Here is a 20,660-nt window from a genome sequence, read left to right on the forward strand (position 1 = left end):
AATGTTGATTACAGTGGCATTGGAACAATGTTGATCTATAGTTAGCGTGCAACGCCGCCCCCCGCCCCACCACCACACACACACACACTGCTACCGATGCACCGGCAGATTTTGGGTATAACTTCTGCACACACACACACACACAATATTTGTACCTATTTTATTTGTACTCTCCCATGCAAACAATTGAAAACTAGGTTCTCCATGATAAAATGTCAATAAAAGAAAATTTGAATCTTTATAATTGATTGGACATTGATTTTTGGTTTACCTGGTGATGACACAGATGTTGAAAAAACATTGATATAGGGTTGACCGGGAACCGGATTGTTGAAAAGCCATTGATTTATAGTTGACCGGGAAATATGATCGAAAAGTCATCGAATTGTAGTTGACCGGGAGACCATCGATGTGGTAGACCAGCGGTACTGCACCACACACATCTCATTTCTGAGTCCATATCAGGTAAGCATGCATTTTATCTCATATTTGCTCAATTGTAGGCTACTAAATTGAACATTCGTGTTTATTTACATGGTGCAATATTATGCAGGCATTCGTATGCCTATCAGAAGTAGGATACCATAATTAAAATGTACATAATGTCACTTAAGTAAACAGTTACATTTAGTAACGTTAGTTCTGCCAAAATTATACCGTGATAAGTTCACTAACGTTACAGACACAGAGCTTCATAAACCTACAGTGACTTAATTAAGTTAAGCAAGAATTGCTTTCTTCGTTTATTTTGTGGTCAGATGTTAGATGTAGGCTACATGGATGTTGCTGTCAAAGTTGTGGACAACGCTCCTGTAACGTTAACGCTGCTGCTAGATAACGGGAAACTAGATCAGAGGCATAGTTTGTCATCTGAACGCTGTGTATAGCTAAGCCTTACGATGTTTGCAGTCATTGTCAAGTTAGGTTAACTTTTCTGATAAAGTTAGCATTTATGCTAGTGGAATGTCAGATGATCGGATATTAAGTCGGTATAAAATGTTTAGCCTACATTGTCTAACACTTCCCAATATCATCACCACCATGTAATTGTCTGTCGGAAATAAAGTCCGTATTATACAGCCTCAACAAAATGCATTTCCCCCCAGAAATATAAAATGATTTAACTTACCTAACTATGAGATGGCAAGATGATCTAGCCTAACATCTATGCATAACAGTTGGAAAAACACGACTACTACTGTAGGCTACATTAGCCCATGTGGAATGCTACGGTCTGATATAATCGCATGTGTTACAATGACCACAGCGGGCCAGAATTAAACCGAAAACTTGACTTACTTGCACCTTACACAACGCAGAAGTCTGGATGTCCAGTTGAAAATGTTACGTCGTCGTAATCCAAAATGTTATTAACAATAACCGACTCCCATATTTACTTAGCATGTCCATTGGAGATCAAACCCATGCTTGTGCCTGGTTGTGTAGCCATAACGTTACTCATGTCACATGAGCTGATTGGGCTCTCGCGATCATATCAGAGGAAGTTGCATTGGTATTTATAAAAACAAAGTTGGCTAATTTAATATTCAGAGTTACCAACGTTGGTATTGGTGATTAATGTTAATACACAAAAGAAATACTTGAAATATGATTTATTTATTTTAAGATATATTTTCAATTACTAATATATGAAGCAACGTGCTCACACTTACTGACTTGGTGGTTTTAACTTAGGTGCTGAATCCCTCATATAGTGATAATGTATGAAGTTAGCACGGACAGCACTCACAGTTCTCTTTCAAACTTTGAATCGCCATTTGTTGGCGATTACAAGTTTGAAAGAGAACTGAGTGCGCTGTCCTTGCTTACTTCATACATTATCAAGATATATTTTCAACAATATTATTGTTATAGGTGGCCCCACATGACTCGATCACATACAGAAGAGTGGAACATGGCATGCTTTTATTATCTTAAAACTGTACAAACAAATTGGCAAAAAAGTACTAGTTCCATTCAGGCACTATAGCGTATGTGACAGAAAATTAGTAACATGATATAGTACCTTACTTAGATATAGTGAACGGAGTCCATTGTTTATGAATGAAAATGGTTTAGTCTTTAGAAAAATCTTTGCAAGCCCAGTTTAAAAGAACATGTCATTCTGCTTTGTGGGGAAAATAGAAATAGTGGATGATTCTGAATTAAATTGCTGTTTACTGACACTGTGATTTACTTTTTGTCATTTATTTTCAGATCATTAATCCACATCGTTTTTCAAGTAAGCAAGTCTGAGAATCTTAAAATCCCCGTTTCTGATTCTGCACACCACATGCACTCACAATGGCATCACGCTGGTCAAAGAGGCGCAAATGTAGGTCAATGCTTAAGGTCACAGAGTCAGAGATACTAGAGCAGTTTGAGGAGACCTTTAATAATACAAATATACAAGGCAACACTGACACAGCATCAGAACATGTAGAATGCACAAGGGAAGTAGTGGATCCAATTGTTTCAACCTCTACTCAGTCAGTAGTAGAGGAGCTACCAGTTATAGGGAACTATGAGCTCCCTATGAGCTATGAGCTCCCTATGAGTTTAGAGTTCAGTGAGACCCATGAGTCAATAGACACAACTCATATTGATTCAGATGATACTGAAACTCCAACTACAGAGTTTTTGATGACTGGTCTGAGATTTTGGGCCTCTACATTTTCAGTCTCTCTGGTGGCACTAACTGCACTTTTGAGCATTTTGCGCGTGTTTCATCCAGAATTGCCTAAAGATGCTAGGACAGTTTTGAGGACGCAAGGTCAAATAATAACTAGGAAGATGGAGGGTGGGGAATACTATCACTTTGGACTAACCAATGGGTTAATGTCGAGGCTTAAATCTTTGACTCTCCCTGCCAACTTGAACATACTTAAGTTGCAGTTCAATATAGATGGGTTACCACTATTCAGAAGCAGTAGGCTTCAGTTCTGGCCAATCCTTGCCATGGTAGATGTAGATTACACCAGATCTCCCTTCATTGTTGGCCTGTTCTGTGGGCTTAGCAAGCCTAAAACTGCATTGGAGTTCTTGGGCCCATTTATTGAGGACCTTAATGACATTCTGGAGAGGGGTATCATTTATAATGGGCAACAGCTAATGGCAAAAGTGTGCTCGTTCATTTGTGATGCCCCTGCACGAGCCTTTATTAAAAATACCAAGGGTCACAATGGCTACTCGGGCTGCGATAAATGCATTCAAGTGGGTGAATGGCAGGGGAAAATGACATTTCCTGAGGTCAATGCTAAATTAAGAGCTGACGCAGACTTCGCCTCCATGATCGATGAGGACCACCACCTGACTCAAACGCCGTCTCCCCTAGTTAGTGTAGTGAAAATGGTGACAATGTTCCCAATTGATTACATGCATGCATGTTGTCTTGGGGTAACCAGAAAAATTCTGTATATATGGATGCGGGGAAAATGTCTCGCAACTAGGTTGGGCAGTAAAACAATTGGGGAGATTTCTGTGAAGTTGAAGGCACTGACACCTTACACTCCAACTGAGTTCAGTCGCAAACCCAGAGAACTCGCAGAAATTGATAGGTGGAAAGCAACGGAGCTCCGGTATTTTATGCTATATGCTGGCCCTGTAGTGCTGAAAGATACGATTCCTTTGGAGATGTTTAACAACTTTATGTTGTTTTCTGTTGCTATGCATCTCCTTTTGTCTCCTGGGACATCAGCAAAAATGGTGGACTGTGCTCACGAATTGCTAATTTCATTTGTGAGTCACTTTGGGCAGCTATATGGCAGAAGTGAAATAACGTACAATGTCCACCAGCTGACACACCTGGCAGCAGAATATCGTCTCTATGGTCCCTTAGATAACATTGCTGCCTTTCCTTATGAGAACTATTTGGCCCAACTGAAACATTTACTGCGCAAACCTCATTTGCCTTTACAGCAAATAGTTAAAAGGCTTTCTGAAAGAGACCCTCAGACACCCCAAATCGACAAAGGCCACAAATTCATGCACCTCCATCATGATGGTCCATTGGTGCCTCATTTGGGACATGGGGATCAGTATAGAAAGGTTGTAACTAAACATTTCACCTTGTCATGTAGGTTTGGGGATAATTGCATCCAGATAGTTGAGGACATCGCTCTTGTTGACAACATAGTAAAAGTAGCTGAGGAAACATATGTGATCTTCCGGAAATTCACAAAGAAGGAATCTTATGTCCAATACCCCTTCGAATCAGCCAACATTGGCTGTTACAAAGTGTGGGACTTAAGCAGCGGTGTCGGTGTTGTAAAGCTCCAAATAATAAAAAACAAATATATACTTTTCCCCGATAAAAAAGAGTTCATAGCCATTCCCCTCATACATACAAAGTAAATAATTTTTCTAAAAATTCATAAAATTCATAAAAAGCGGTTCATAAAAAGCAGTTCATAAAAATCAAAAATCAGTTCATAAAAAGCAGTTCATAAAAAGCAGTTCATAAAAATCAAAAATCAGTTCATAAAAATCAGTTCATGTGTTAATAACCATCATCTTTACCATAAAAAAATAGCATGAAGCAGTGGTGCCTTGTAAGGTTCAACAGTGGTGGAACAGAAGTGGTGCCACACACATGGCTTCAGGGGGAGAAGGTGTTCTGGCCTCCATACCCTCCAAAGGAGTAGTCTGGCAAGGTCCGTGCTGCCATCAGGAGGAGGGAGGAACCAAATGAAAATTGGCAGACTTATGAGCCTGTCAGGGTCCTCATAAGCCGAGGTGGGTATTTTTATGTATATTGACATTTTATCATAGCCCTTTGTATCAGTATCTCATAACAACTCTGTGTCTGCAGATACCTTTGAGGAAGCTGAGAGGTGCCTGGAGAGATATGTGAAGCAGCAATGTGACACCACCGATATCCAGTCAGAGGAGGAGTGCCAACAGCCTCTGAAAAGGAGAAAGAAGTAATAATTTCCAAATTCACAGTGCAAAGTTGTTGAATTGTATGTGCACATGGCAATCCTCAGAAATATATTTGTTTGCTGTAACATCGGACATACACACCAACAGCCTCCGGCCCTCTGCAGTCTCCCTCTCCATCCTCCCAACTCCAACTCCAACCTCTAGCCCCAGTGGATTACCAGACGCTTACCACTCTGCAGTCTCCCTCTCCATCCTCCCAACTCCAACCTCTAGCCCCAGTGGATTACCAGACCACTTTTAGCAACCCAACCAGCTACCAGACTCTGCCCACCCCAGCCAGCTGCCAGTCTCCGCTGCCCTACCCCAACAGCCAACCCATTACCTTCTCTGCTGAAGATTTTCAGTTCCCCCTCCAGTCATTCGTGCCAGTGGCTTCTGCCGGTACTCCTCGGTGTGCACCCCATTTCTCTCCAGAAGGTATGTTTTAGAAAAGAGAGTTTCATGTTATTCCAAATACCTATACCCAGTCATATAGATACAAAAATGTTTCTTCCATATTTGTCACAGACTCAAGAGACTCCGCCAGGCAGCTTTTAAAAGGCAAGTGCAAAACTGTTGTGCCTTGGGATTATCATAGGATTCCATTTATATATGAACGGAATAGCCCTGTGCATTGAAATACCTAAAAATTACAGTGGTTTGCATTCTCTATCAGAAGATAGAGACAGTTAAAAACTAACTGTGCATTAAATATTGTGATTGGTCGCTGGGGTGAATCCCCTACCTATAGTATTTAACATCCCTTGTGTATATTTGAAATTAGATTGACCATTTGAAGAGTTTGGTTCCAAAACGCTATATCCACCATTTTCATTCATTTTCATAAATCATTTTACATTTTGTTTTGCAAGTAATTTCAGTAGAACTGTAATTGGGTATTATTTGATTTTTCGTTACTCAATCAAAACAACAAAACAGCAATTTGATTGATATTACCTTAACTACACAATTACAGAACGTGAGCTTTTAATGTTTTTTAAAATGGAGATATAGCGTTTTGGAACCAAACTCTTAATTTCTTTATTTTACGCTTGTTTACATTGCAAAATAAAGGAATGCTTGCACTCAACCCAAAACTATTTGTTATTCCTGTCAATAGATGTAACCTTGCAGAAACTGCTCACCACGGTCACAGAGTTGACTAAGGAGGTGAGGGACCTGCGGCAAGACTTCAGAGAGTTCCGCCAGTCCTGTAGGTGTGGCCAAAGTGCTGGGGTGGTGGGCTTGACTGAAGAGCCACTGCAACTGCCTCTACACTGTATGGAGGAGCTGGAGAACGCAGAGGTGATACTCCAGTCCCAGGAGGCTAGAAAGGCAATGGTAATTATTCAATGATTAAATAGTGGTCACATTATTTTTCTGATTGAACTTACCTCAGTGTTTCCCATACATTGACTTATTTGTGGCGGCCCACCATAATATCAACATTGACCACCACACAATGATTTTCCAGGTTGCACTAAATTGTGCTTACATCTGATTAGCATCATAACCACGCTGTGCTAATTTGTTAAAAACTGTTCTATTCAAGTTAATTCTGCAAAACCACCACAAATGGAATTCAATTCTCTGGGAAACACTGTACCTGACTGCACAATTTTGTTAAACTGTTTAACAAATCTGTTAAACTATCTGTTTAAGCTCATCCCAGACGAGGATACAAATCACCCTTTAATACATCCCATTCAAAAATGTCTGTTTTGGCACATCTTTATCAATCTCGGTTAAATTTAGACTTGACAATTGACAAACCTACATAGAGCAACATTACATCATCTTTGAAAAAGAGCCTTTTTAAATTGTTTACTTTTTAAACTGAATAGTTACTTTTTTTATTTTGATAGGTGGCCCGCTTCACAGTTATTGGGGGGACCACCCTGGAGATCAGGGTCCGGCGCATGCTGGCATACAGCATGACCAATGAGCTGGCCTCAGGCCTAAACTGGGCTGGCAAGAAGAACAAGGATGTGGCCAAACAGAAGCGGCCCTTTAAAGAAATGGCTCTCTGCAAATGCATGTTTGGTAAGTTATTCTCCTTAAGTATGAATGCAGTGCAGTAAAACAGTATGCCCTCAATTGAGTAAATAAACTCAAGCTTCACACTTCTGCCCCATCCTATTCAATTTACAACCAATTGGACTATGCAACAGGGAATTTCTTATTTATTTAGTTGATCATTTTTTTCATTTTGTCTTGTCTATTGGTGTAACGGGTACGCTGGCAATTACGCCGCTCATTTAGGCATCTCTTGTCTTGTGTGTCGTTACCACTCCGCACACCAGTGTCGCACTTTGCCGCTGCCGTCGTGTATATGTACTATTTAGCTCTATTTTGTCGGCGGCGCTCAATAAAATACATTGTTGCCAGTTAAAAACTTCGGCGCAGATGTGCGTGCCTAATGACCGCGCACTCACGTGGGCACCAGCATCCACAGTGGCACACTTGCCACGCACATCAGCGCAGACGTTTTTTAACTGGCAAACACTGGAAAATAATGGATTTTAAATAGCAGCGCCAAATAAATAGAACTGATTCGTAATCTAATTGTTGGCGGCAAGGTGCGACTGGTAGCACAACTCGACAAGTAGCCCAGTTTGACTGAACCGATGTGCGTTGGCCTTTAAACGAAAATGGGAATGAGTGAAGCCTGCTCCTAATTCGGCCAATTCGCTTTTCTGTAGTTCGTCTGAAGAAAGGGCTAACCTGAGGCCGAATCACATCTGGCAGGCGAATCTCTACCTCAGCTAGGCTATTTCTCTAAATTGGGTAACACTGGATAGACACACAACCTACAGAAGAAATTAAAATATTGTTCCTCTGGTGAGAACGGAGAAGCACTCCACACAAATTGGAGCCTTAAATCATAACTGGTAGCCTAACTTAGGCTACGTGTTTGTCAAATAATTTCATCCTAAACTAGGCCTATTTGACAGACTTTTCCAAAATTGATGTTAAAAACGGCTACATTCACATATTAAACGTTGCCTTTGTTCTGATAAGACTTACCAGTTAATGTTTCCAGATGCGAAGTTTGTTGTGGTGTCCCTTCTGCCACAAATTACCTCAGTGACTCTTCAGACCAGAGTGGAAAAATATCGGACCAGCATCATCCAGCACACACATGTGACAGTTAAATTTCGCGCCAATCAAAGAGTGATCACACCATGGATCACACACGTAACATGTGATTTAGAGAAGAGAGTGGCGCGTGGGCCTGTGGTGACGTCATTTGTCCAGCTGAAGGGCATGAGTGGAAAGCATGGGCGCGCTCAAATTAAATTAGGCTATTAGGAACAAAGTCCTTTTAGGCAGAAATACGCGTACATAATGCTTCACAACACCAATCTTGCAGCGGCGAGATCACAACACATGATTGGCACGATATCTTCACAGCACCACATTATTGGCTCAATGTATTCACAATACAGCACATGATTGGCTCAATGTAGGCTATTCACATGTCGACTTTTGCCGCGGAAGGGGTGTGATATGTGTGCCATATTGCGTTACAAACTAACACCATATGCATTTCTATTAGTACAAACTAACACCATGCATTTCTATTAGTTTCTATTCCAGAAAGTCTCTGGGATAGCTGTGCCACAGACACACACACACTTTTTTCTACATTTCTACATGGCCTAGGTTATCAAGTTTAGCCTATATCATTCACAGGCATAGTAATGTTAAACTGAAATGTACTTTTGCTTGTGTTCTATTTTAGATGCACTGACTCAACGACTGAGTACGGCAAATACTTATGAATTCGCACAAGCTGTGCAGAAGTGGCTGCGCTACGCCCCAGACCGAGCTGGAGGAGCTGGACGACCGACGCAGAGTTAGCGTTAAAAGAAAAAAACAGAAACAATACAATAAAAACTATTGTTTATTTTTAAAAAATGTGTGGGGTGTCATAATTGTGCTAGTCTAGGCTAAAGCCTTAAGATCTGCTATAGTTTCTCTGTTCTATATTTTGCTAGCCCATATCCTGGCTGTCGATAAAGCAGGATCAAAATAGCCTAATAATATTTGTAATATATTAATTTAGACCTTCAGATTAAACCTATACTGAAATAGCCTACCATTGAAGTTTCGTTGATATGCTGGGATTTCAACATTGTTTCAATATCCATTGTAATCGAAATACCATTGAAATCCTGTTGATCTCTAGGTATGATTTCAACGTTGCTTCAATGATAATAGAGGGTGCAACATGATGAAGAATCAACATCGGAGTTCGACGTTGATTCAATGACTTTATCGTTGACAGCAGGATGTTGATTTAACATCGTTTCAATTACTATTTGCTATCTGGGGAATATCAAACAGAAATGTGTTTTATCTCAAACTAATTTGAGTTTCTTAAAAGTCTGCTTAAAAATGTGTAGTTCTAGGCTACGTGATAACCACAGTTTTTACTAGACAGAATGTGGAAGCTCCACAGCTTAATTGTGTGTGTTATTATCACGTCCTATATTTAATGGAAATATGCATTTGGTGCTCCACATCCAGAGCAAAATGCACCCAGAGCTTGACCCACCTTTAGGCCATACGTTGTCTGACTGGACCCCGGCCCAAAACTAACCAGTTGAATTTCCATTGTGACTTCTGAGTCTTGATTGTGCTTCATTGGGCCCATCAAAGTGGTCCGCATCCACAACATGGACCTGCAGCGAATAGCCTCAGCTAGCTCGATTTTAATATGATTCTCTGCATTCCAGATGCAACTTATCAGATCTCAGTCAACTCTGCTTCTTCGTTTCATCATGGGCATAGGTTATAGGCTACATTTCTGTGTTGGCCAAGTGACTTTCATTTTCTCGATAGCTCAGAAATGATTCAATTAGACTTAGATATATAGTTAATAGGCCTACCAGCCCCCAAAAAACTACACAGAAATACTTTTGTTATTGTTTTTTTATTTAGTGGGCTGGAATAACTTTGTAATAGCTTCCCTTCTGAACTTGAGGGGGAATTCCACATCAGTTCACCTCCGGTTGATCTGAAATGTAAAGCAGAAAAGCCTTTACAGTTTGAAAATATCCATCACCATATTTGAAATATATAATGATGTTTTGCAAAACTGAGACAAAAAGCAGTCCATAGCTGTTTTATATCTGTAAGAATATGTTGTGCATGTAAGATTTCTTCATGTAGCCTACTGATGATTTCCTGAATTTATCTGAGGCTCTGACACTTCAAAAAAGAGTAGGCTACGAGCCTCAGGCATGTATTATCAACCGACTAGCCTTAATTTAATTTAGAAGAGCAACTCAGTCAGGCTACTTTCTTTAACTTTCAAAATATCCTATGAGCACCTCCGGTTGACTTTTTCTATTCTTTGAAGGTTTTGTGAGCTCTTTATATCTGAGCTAACCCCATCACTCTGACTTGGCAAAGAGAAACTTCTGAATTCTACACAGGTCATGCGGAATAGGGAAAGCATGGGTAAGGTCAGGGATAAGCAGCAGATACGGAGAAAGCCCAAAAGAAGCTACCACACAAAAAACAAGTCCCCCCAAAAAAGCAACCCGCAACTAGCCTACTAATATTTTCAAGCGACTTTGCAAAAACACAAGCCCAAAGTCGCTTATAACAAGGGGACTTGGCAACACTGGATACAACATTCACAAAAAGGCTATGAATTTTGTCTGTTTAAGATTAGCTGTATAATCAATCAGTCAGTCAACCAATCAGAATGCTGCCCTCCGACCATCCAGATTATGGTGCAGTGGACTGTTATCTCTCCATTGCATGCAATGTAACATGAAGGAGAACGCAAACTCTTCTGAGACACAGGTGGGTCCAATACAAGATTTACATGCCAATGCCAATAAAGTTTTACCTACAGATGTATCAAGACACATGGGGCCAGTATTGGTTCTTCAGAGCGATGCCATAGAAGAACCTTTTTCAGTGCTTCAAAGAACGATCGAAGCAACAGTTCTTTAAAGAACCATTTAATGAATGGTTTTCAAAAGGTTCTTCCAAGCCCTAAATGATCTTCAAAGAACTCTCAAACAAGGATCTTCAAAGAACCAGTTAATCTAGTTCTTCAAAGAACCACTATAGGTTCATTAAAAACACCTCTTGATTTTATGATGGTTGCTTGGTTATGATTTTTTTTTACAACTAAATTATGCATCTATGCTTTCGGAGGAAGAAGACAGACAATACTTCACACTTTTGGTCATTTTTATGTTTATTAAAAATCTTTATGTTTACAAGTTCATTAGAGATTATCAACTATACCACGCACGCACACATACACATATAAAGGTTATAATCAACTGATCAAAACAGCAATCAAAATAGCAAAAGCAAGGTGTGATCACTCACACACACAATAGAAATGTCTGTGTTGTTATTAAATTAACTGATCATTTAGACACACACACCAAAATAGCAATGTCTGTGTTGTTATTCAATTAACCGATCATTTAGACACACACAGGTGCGATCACTCTCACAAACACAATAGCAATGTCTGTGTTGTTATTAAATTAACTGATAATTTAGACAGAAACACATGCACATACACACACACACACATCAAAATAGCAATGTCTGTGTTGTTATTAAATTAACTGATAATTTAGACATACACTGGTGTGATCTCTCACAAACACAATAGCAATGTCTGTGTTGTTATTAAATTTACTGATCATTTAGACACACACAGGTGCGATCTCTCTCTCTCACACACACACACACACACATCAGTGAAGGGAATTGAACAGCTTCTGCACTGTCAGAGGAACAGCACTTTTCATCTGAAAGACAAAGGCCTCAAGAAAGGCCAGTGTCTTTCGGAGAGGTTTGGGATAGTGAACTTGATAGACATGGAAAAGAGAAAAAGACACAGCTAAGGCCAAACTGACATCAATGCTACCATCATCTAAAACCATGTTACAACCATCCGTCTTCACAGCTACTTCCGTGCTGGACAGGGGGTTGGAGCCGGTCATCACGATGGTGGGTGTGGGAGAAATGGGTTCCTGTAAAATCACACTGCATGTTACAAAATATTACAAACTGTTTAACCAAATACAAGCATGCAGACCAACAAACAATGAACCAGCTTTCTTGTAATATCACATTTTATCATGTGATCTACCAGTTCTACCATTTGTGGCCACTTTATTCTAAACAACGTGGAAACAAAAGTATTCCATGAAAATGCCACATTAAAGCGATACAGTAACAAAATGCTACGGACTATTTTCTAAGGAGGCCTTACCTGGTCGTTGACAAAAAGGAATGCAGGATTTTCTTTGAAAAATGATGGCAGCAAGACAATGGCTGCATTGATCATTTCAGCTATAACAGCACAAAATAAAAAACAGACAACCTTTCAATTCCAGAACCCCACATTGTTTAGTCACTAAATGGCTAAAATTCTGCTAAATAGCACTCATTTTTACTTTACACATGACATGGGTAACCGTTAACATACCAAGTTTTTTTTTTGCTAATTAGGAATATGTTTCATCTGCATACTTGTACATAACATCAGAAAACTTGCAATACAAAAGATGTCAAGAATAATCAGATGACAACGTTTTGTGGGGATATCTATTAGTTGAGGTTTATAATCTATTCCCCTGTAATGAAGCTCTCCATAGGTATACTGTATTATAGACATACTGTAAACATCCTGATAAAACACTAAAGCTACCCTGAATGCAATGCTTGAGTGGTACAGATGGGCCAAATTTGGGCGTCTAGTTCAAAGACTAGTAGTAGGTGACAGGGGGAAAGCATTGCTTAATGAAAAAACATACACACCTTTTCTTTCTTGTTCATGCAGTGTGTCTGCTGGCAGGTGTCTTTTAAAGTACCTGTAGAAAATCAGTAATACCAAAATGTTACTATGTTCATATTGTTCTACATATCATTAACGTAAATCTCAAAAAATAAACTATATTTTGCATTAGAAATCATCAATGCTAAATTGTTTGAAAACAAGCATTATTTATATCAGGCCCCATTTACACGTACATGGTTATTTTGAAAAACAGACATTTTCCTTTGTTTGTGCCCTTCGTTTACACGCAAAAGGAGAATTCACATCTGAAAGCAATTCTTTCTAAAATCTCCAGCCAGAGTGGAGATTTTGGAAAACTTCGGTTGCACGTTTGCATGTAAACTTGTAATGTAATCTTGAATTTCCCCTTGGGGATCAATGAAGTATCTATCTATGAAGTATCTATCTATCTATCGATCTATCTGAATGGACAAAAATGGAGGTTTAGGCAGCCAACGTCACAGTAGGCCTATGCGCCAGAACTTGCACCTGCGCCAAAAGTGCAACCTATGTTTAGCCTACATTTTCATTTGGCTATGGTGATCATGGATGCATTCAGAGTAGCAGTCGCATTTTATGTTGGTGCAAACTCTTTTCATCTGTTTGCAATTGCAAATACAGTTTAAAAGAGAAAGAGAAAGTGATTTTTTGCTGTTGTTGCTATTTTCGGGATTCTGATTGGCTAATTTGGGCTTTAGCTTCTCGTTACACTGCCACCTACAGGTTTGGCATGCTTGAGATGGCATATATGCACGGGTTAGTGTAAACGAAAACTTTTCTGAAAACTGACAGGTGTGCACGATGATATTTTTGAAAACGGAGAGGGTGAAATGTCCGTTTATGAAAATAGCCGGCCATGTGTGTAAGCGTAGCCTCAGTCAATTGCTGAATCCTCCATATGCACTGAGCCCTCACAGATACGAGCTCATTTCCTGTATTGTAACACCCCCTATATGCCAATTTCCTAGTACGTCATCATAATCAGGTACCAAGTTCCTATCCCAAGTTTGGACGTCGTACATCAAAGCTTTGCTGAGATGATATACCTCAATGTTCAATATCTGGTATACAGTTCAAATGTTAAACGTTCTAGTTTAATTCTGAGTCTGCAAAGGCAGAAATTCAGACTGGGCCAATGTCTCCTCATGATCCATAAGAAATTTAAAGTAACATTATCATGCATCACTGACTGCACCTGTAAAAAAAAAAAACTCTGTACCTTTAGGTGCCTTTTCTAACAACTTTGAAAACAACAAAGTTCTCCCATTTTTGTTGGATGGTTTTATCAGCGTCGATCTGGTAGATTCTTTTCACTCTCCAAGGAGCTGTAGTAAACACAGAGGAAAATTGATGGCTGCATAAACAAAGTTGGTTGTTCTTGCGCTAGACAAACAGCAGATTTATTGTAGGGAGAAGTGGTAGTGTAATCTAGTGTAAGGGTTAGCAAGCCATAGCCAGAAAAGTTGTGAAGATGCCATCACTTGCTACCCTTGAGCAAGGCACTTAACACCAAGGCGGGGTCCTAAAGCATTTTACAAATCTAAATCACTTTGGATAAAATGGATAAATGCATAAATAAATAAAATGTATTTATATTCTCCAACACACATACTTACAATATTTGGTTTCATGAGACAGGTAAATTCTTTAAGGACTTCAGCAGTGGTGTGGTTTTGAATGTAGTGCTGCCGATAGGTTTTGGTTCTGTCGAGCCTCTGTAGAATTATATCAAAACTTGGCCACGCCTTATGGTGCTCCTGCTGCAAAACCTCAATGTGCTGCAGGATGGATCTCAAGTCTTCTGTAGAATCCAAGGAAAGCTACAGTGCAGAACACCCCACCCCCCGCAAAAAAAGCCAAACGGTCACCTTTGTCATCATAAAGGCTGATTTTAGATGCCAGTGGAGCAGAGGGATGCAGTGTGCTGGGTTCCATACACGTGTTTAACCTGCCTCAACAAATGCTGGTGCTCCATTTCTTACCTGTTCGCAGCTCCTCTTCTGCAGGCAATCCTCCTCAGTCTCAACCCCCCGCTTTCGTCCTGAATGGCGTGCCGAGTACTTCTCTTTCATTTTGGAAACTTCTTCCAAGTTCACTAGTGGTCTTCTTTCTTTCTTAAATTTGTTTCTAAGTGATTCGAGCAAGGCATCCTAGGGAAAAAAACAGAGTGGTAGATTTACTAATTATTTAAGTGGCTTAAGTATAAGTATGCTCTTGATCCCGTGAGGGAAATTTGGTCTCTCCATTTATCCCAATCCGTGAATTAGTGAAACCCACTAAGCACGCAGTGAGGTGAAGCACACTAATCCCGACACAGTGAGCTGCCTGCTACAACAGCGGTGCTCGGGGAGCAGTGAGGGGTTAGATGCCTTGCTCAAGGGCACTTCAGCCGCTTCCTACTGGTGGGGTTCAAACCGGCAACCCTCCGGTTACAAGGCTGAAGCGCTAACCAGTAGGCCACGGCTGCTCCAAGACAAGTTATTGGAGTTGTCATCACAAAGCCCTCATCTCAATACTATCAAACATTTGTGGACAGTACTGAAAAGGGTGTGTGTTGGTTTTTTGATTGGACAAAATGTACACTGAAAAATCATGTCCACATATGGACCTACCAATGAAAGTGTCCTTGGCATGACCTAGTCCAGCTTCTTCAAGCCATTCACAAACTTGTGACACTGACCATAGATGCGCCATACCTGATGAAAAATATAAACATTAATTAGAAAAATCATTCAATTTACTTATGAACACCAAAAAACAACGAAAACGCCATCATGCTTAAAAAATATTCCAGCATGATAGCTACGCCTATATTGAGGTCTCAAGTACGAATATTCTGTGAAATTATCAATTAAACTTCAGATGTGTGACATTTTGGTCTAGAAAAATCATAACCAACACACTAAACATGACTTGACTAGTTTAACAGACACGGCCAGTGTCAGTGAATGCAGCAAGCCCGCCATCGAGTGGCAATTGAATATTATTACACATCGTCATACATCAGACAAAGACCTCGTGTGCGTCTCAAGGTGGAACATACAGGAACATTTATAGAAATTCAAACCGTATTCTTTCTGTCTGAAACTGCATTTAGCCGTTTGCATTTTGGAAACATCCAAAGGGGAAGCCCAAACCCGTTACATATACGTGATCGTGCCATTTTAAGTTTGGCTAGCTGCTAAGTTAGTTAACGTTCAGTAACATATAACACTCCACCCACACGAAATTAAAGACAGAGACAATATTCAGATAATGACATTCAATCAATAAACGTCAAACTGACCGTTGAACATGTAAGCAGCAATAAGCAGCAATAACTTAGAAAAACGTTGATAAAGTTTCAAGACGCAGCTATTCAGCTAGACGCTGCTACTGCTTCCAGGGCTAGTCTAGCAACTCTCCGTTGGCTTGTGAGCTCGAAAAATTAAACTTCTATCAGGCCAATCAAATCGTGTATAGAGTCGTTAGGCAGGCTTAGCATAATGATTGATGGCAGAGTTGCAACGGTTTGGTTTGAATTCCCTGCTACTTGAAAACAAAGAAGATGGATGTTGCTGTTGGCGAACAGTGTGACACGAGTTAAGCTTTTTTTAAGTTGGCAAAAGTTTGAACTAGCCCACTAGCTCCGCTGGTGGGAAAACGCATGGGACTCATAGCGCTGTCCTATTGCGTGCAGAGGGGATTTGAAAGACAACTGATTATCCCGCCCCTCGGACTGAGCACTGCGAACGGTGAGTGCCAGACCCTACATTTTAATGTGGGTCTGGCTCGTCAGGCTGCTATAATAGCCTAGAACAGAACACCAGTCCTATCATAATAATTATCACAAAACTATGTCACATTAGAATGTCAGTGAATTTGCTGAGTTTCAGAAATTCTGTCCACATTCAAATAAAGGGACACACACTGAGAAGTTATAGGCGAGGCATTCCAGTATTTACTTACTGTGGTACCCTTTGATAACGTGACTAACTGAAGTGAGTGTGTCACATGTATATAACAGCCCTTGTGAAACATTAAGATCAGAGTCAGTCTTTGGACCACTTCAGCACCATCAGCATGAACTGGGCCTTTTTGCAGGGTCTCCTCAGTGGGGTCAACAAATACTCAACTGCGTTTGGCCGTATTTGGCTCTCTGTTGTGTTCATCTTCAGATTGATGGTGTTCCTTGTGGCTGCTGAGAAGGTATGGGGGGACGAGCAGGGGAACTTTGACTGTGACACAAGGCAGCCGGGTTGTAAGAACGTCTGTTACGATCACTTCTACCCCATTGCCTATTCACGGCTCTGGTCACTGCAGCTAATCTTTGTCACTTGCCCTTCACTGCTGGTTTTGCTGCATGTGGCATACCGTGACGACCGTGAGCGAAAGAACCAGCTGAAGAATGGTGAGGACTGCCGAAAGCTCTATGAAGACACTGGAAAAAAGCGTGGTGGACTCTGGTGGACCTATTTATTCAGCCTGTTCTTCAAGTTAGCAGTGGATGGTGTTTTCATTTTTCTGGTGTTCTACATCTATGAAGAAAATTTCTTTCCACTGGTGGTGAAATGCAAAGAAGCACCTTGCCCGCAGGCTGTAAACTGTTTCATCAGCCGTCCCACAGAAAAGCGTATCTTCACCATTTTTATGGTCATCACCAGTTGTTGTTGTATCCTACTTACATTGCTTGAGATGGTCTACCTGATGGGAAAGCGCTGTAAGGAGTTGGCAACCACTCGCTCTGGGTACAGACATCAAGGACACATTGCATCTCTAACAAATTCTCAGGAACAGAATGCCCATAACGAGTCCATGGTAAAGGACCATCAGGTAGAGGGAAGTGCCCCTGCCTATAAGGCTTGATCTCATGTGTTAGGCCTATTCTGAGCGTCTGTGTTGTGAAGATTCTGCAGTCAAGATTATAAGGATGAACCCCAGTATGCTCACATGACTAATGATAATTATCACTGAAATAGAACGAAATACTGCCTGAAAGCCTTCACCCCTTTGTTTCATTCAAATGCATATCAGTATCATGTTATGTTCATGTTCAAAACATATGTTCAAATCCAGTTAAATTCATAATTGTGTGGCAATTTATGTCAACTGTTTGCACCATTAACAGTTATGCCAAACCAAAGCATAACAGAATTGTTATTGTATTCCTTTGTTTTGTATATTTCTCTCTAAATGCATTAAAACATTTGAATATTAAACATGACTATGGTGAATTGGGTGAATGTTTTGGTTTCAAACCTAACTTATATTTGATTTCACATTGTCTACTTATTTTTTCAATTATTATTTTAATGAAAACGTTTATATACAGGTGCATCTAAAAGTCCATTGCACAGACAGAGATCAAAGGCTCAGGAATCTATTGCTGGTGTTTGGCTGATGAGAGCTCTTTTCAGGTCGACATTTTTGTATAAATTCTTTATTGTAATGTTTTGAGATACTGGATTGAACAGTAGTCATCTAGATTAGAATAATCAAGATTAAAACAAAAAAAGGCTTGAAATATTTAACTTTATGTATAATGAATATAATAATATTAATAATAATATAATAACTTTTCCATAATGTTCTAATTTTTTGCAATGCACCTGTACATGATCTTTTTTTCAGTTTGTTATAGAAGTTTAAAGATTATTATTCCACTGCTTGGTTGAATTTCCCATTGTCCTACGTAATTTAGAACGACCATTAACCGTATGTTATCTGCACACCTATGAAGTAGATCCATTTTTTTGGCCGTATCACACTTGTATATTAATTCGCCGAACTCGTTGTGAAGTTTAAATGAACTGTCACGTTGCATCCGAGCTGTAAAATGCAGACGTTCAGAACATTGCAACATTGTAGCATATGACGGAGGTGGCTTTTAGCTAGATGGATGACAGCAGGCTAAGTAAAAGTTACAAAAAGTTAGACAGCAGGCTAAGTTTTACAACCTCGACCGTGCATTAACTTCTGTGAACAGACCACCGTGTCATCCATTATCCCTTACGTATTCTTTCAAAGAAGAACAAGGAACACTACAAATTCATCACTTTGGCATGGAAAAATCTAATGACATCATAGTAGGAGGAGCCTGTGTGCACAGTATCTGCACACGGTGATGATAAAACTCAAATATAGTTTACTGAATAAAATCACATCATGCCATAAAGGTGTGGCAGGAGTTCTTGAAACAAGACAAAAGATCATTAATGGCCAATTGATAACCCAGGCCCTATTAAGAATCTTATACCTTTGGTAAGTCTGATATGACTGAATGCTATGCCTACTTCCGTGGCTCCACATTCCACTCACATGGCAAACAAGGGCTTGGCTTTTGCTGATTATTATTAATGTGCATTGATAGTCATTAGAAATGATATAGGGTCAAATAAGGTTTGCAAGACAGCAACAAACGTGTGTAAGTATTTGTGCGTACCTGTGCAAAAACATGGCATTTCCCCTCAACATGAAAGATTTATGTTGAAAAATCCCTCCAGTCATGGGCAGTCATGATGAATCAACAAGTGACCTTAACTATTGTGAACAGAGGTATTGTGAGCTGTGAAGGCTTTCAAAGCCTGGAGGTAGGTTTGAGTGATTGTACAAGTGAGATATGGTGGTGGAGATATGGACGTGGTCACGTTGATAATATCATGCCAGTAGTGCAAATACCAGACTGCTGGTATGATTCAGGATTGAACAGGAAATAAATTATTTGAGAGTTTGTCTAAACACTCAAGCAGGATGGTTCTCTTTAGAGTCTGTAAAAGGCAATAGAAAACATTTCAAGACTTTGGTGTTATTTTTTAGAAATAATAATAATAATAATAATAATAATAATAATAATGCATTTTGTGCATAAATACATTTCATGACACCCAAGGTCACCACACAAATGCAGATAATCAATAAAATATTATAATCAAAACAGTCATAAGTTATCAAGTCACAGTGAATATGCTAGCCGAAAGAGATGGGTTTTTGGTACTTTTAGTCCACAATGGATTCATAATGCCTGATGTGATTGGGGAATGTGACAGAACTCTCTTTTGGTGTTGAGGTTCATGTTTTATATGCTGAGTAGACCCGCTGAGTGGGCAGGGGTGTAGTTGTGGAAGCATAGCATTTGTAGAAGATTTATTTGCATCCATCTGGGAGTAAATCAAGTCTCGCACTTAGCACTGAGCTTACAAGTCAAGCTGTAAAGCAACACTGCAACAATTTGCCACTTTGTGGGGTATGTGTTTATCAGGCAGCTATATAATTTTGCATCTTCTAATTCATTTTGATGGTACGGTTATGTGAAGGACAGGTAATAGTCATTCCTACCGGCCATCCATGATATGCATGATGAAAAAAGCATCACAGCATTACTGGCTATATTGCAAAGGACATCGATGCAAGCTTCTAGCTGTGTCAATAAGGCTCTGAATGGTGTTTGCAAGGTTTTGCATGCATCCCCTTTATGTAGTTATTGCTAGTTTTCCCCCAAAACTTGAAGCATGAAAATAAATAGGAAGTATGTGCCACATCTTCAAACACCTCTGAAAGGTGTCAAACAAGCTTCCCTTTGCAACTACATCCCTTGACACAAATGTTAGGAACAAAAAATATTCTGATACATAGTCTATGAAACATTTATAGAATAATGTAAATAATAGTAAATGGATGATACAGTGCATACAAAAAGATATATCAAGAGATTAAACTCTTCCACAGGAACAGTAGAATGACTTTCAGACACCTTTTTTTAGAATGCCTTATGTTTTATAAAAATGTCTTACTGAAGTACTAAAACACCCACACCTGTACTGTACTTAAACTCCTGAAGCATATGTAGGAGTTGTTATCAAAATGTATTCAAACAACCACACCCTGACCAGTGAGTGTATGCCCTCAGTTAATCAAGGAGCCACAAAACTGCTTT

General features: G+C 39.8%; 1 protein-coding gene and 2 long non-coding RNA genes across 4 annotated transcripts; 1 reads left to right on the plus strand and 2 right to left on the minus strand.

Moving 5' to 3' along the window:
- Positions 1-4,642: 4,642 nt before the first annotated feature.
- LOC143141116 (uncharacterized) lies at positions 4,643-8,673 on the minus strand. 2 transcript variants are annotated; one of them, XR_012990734.1, is made up of 5 exons: positions 7,948-8,673; positions 6,066-6,247; positions 5,264-5,349; positions 4,815-4,905; positions 4,643-4,659 (listed from the first exon to the last, which is right to left on the minus strand). It is a non-coding gene; the product is annotated as an uncharacterized LOC143141116 (long non-coding RNA). The 2 variants fall into 2 exon arrangements; XR_012990733.1 differs by having other exon boundaries at positions 5,264-6,247.
- Positions 8,674-11,174: 2,501 nt separating this feature from the next.
- LOC143140273 (uncharacterized) lies at positions 11,175-13,994 on the minus strand. Its single transcript, XR_012990612.1, has 4 exons — positions 13,968-13,994; positions 12,730-12,782; positions 12,182-12,261; positions 11,175-11,939 (listed from the first exon to the last, which is right to left on the minus strand). It is a non-coding gene; the product is annotated as an uncharacterized LOC143140273 (long non-coding RNA).
- A 2,816-nt stretch (positions 13,995-16,810) lies between these two features.
- Positions 16,811-17,593, plus strand: LOC143140018 (gap junction beta-4 protein-like). Its single transcript, XM_076300860.1, has one exon. It carries the CDS (start codon positions 16,811-16,813, stop codon positions 17,591-17,593), a length of 783 nt encoding a protein of 260 aa, XP_076156975.1.
- Positions 17,594-20,660: the final 3,067 nt, after the last annotated feature.

Source organism: Alosa pseudoharengus, unplaced genomic scaffold (assembly GCF_046254945.1).
Source record: "Alosa pseudoharengus isolate Yale_2024_CS ecotype anadromous, Long Island Sound unplaced genomic scaffold, YU_APseudo_1.1 YU_APseudo_1.1_scf_23, whole genome shotgun sequence".
Classification (NCBI taxonomy): Eukaryota; Metazoa; Chordata; class Actinopteri; order Clupeiformes; family Clupeidae; genus Alosa; species Alosa pseudoharengus.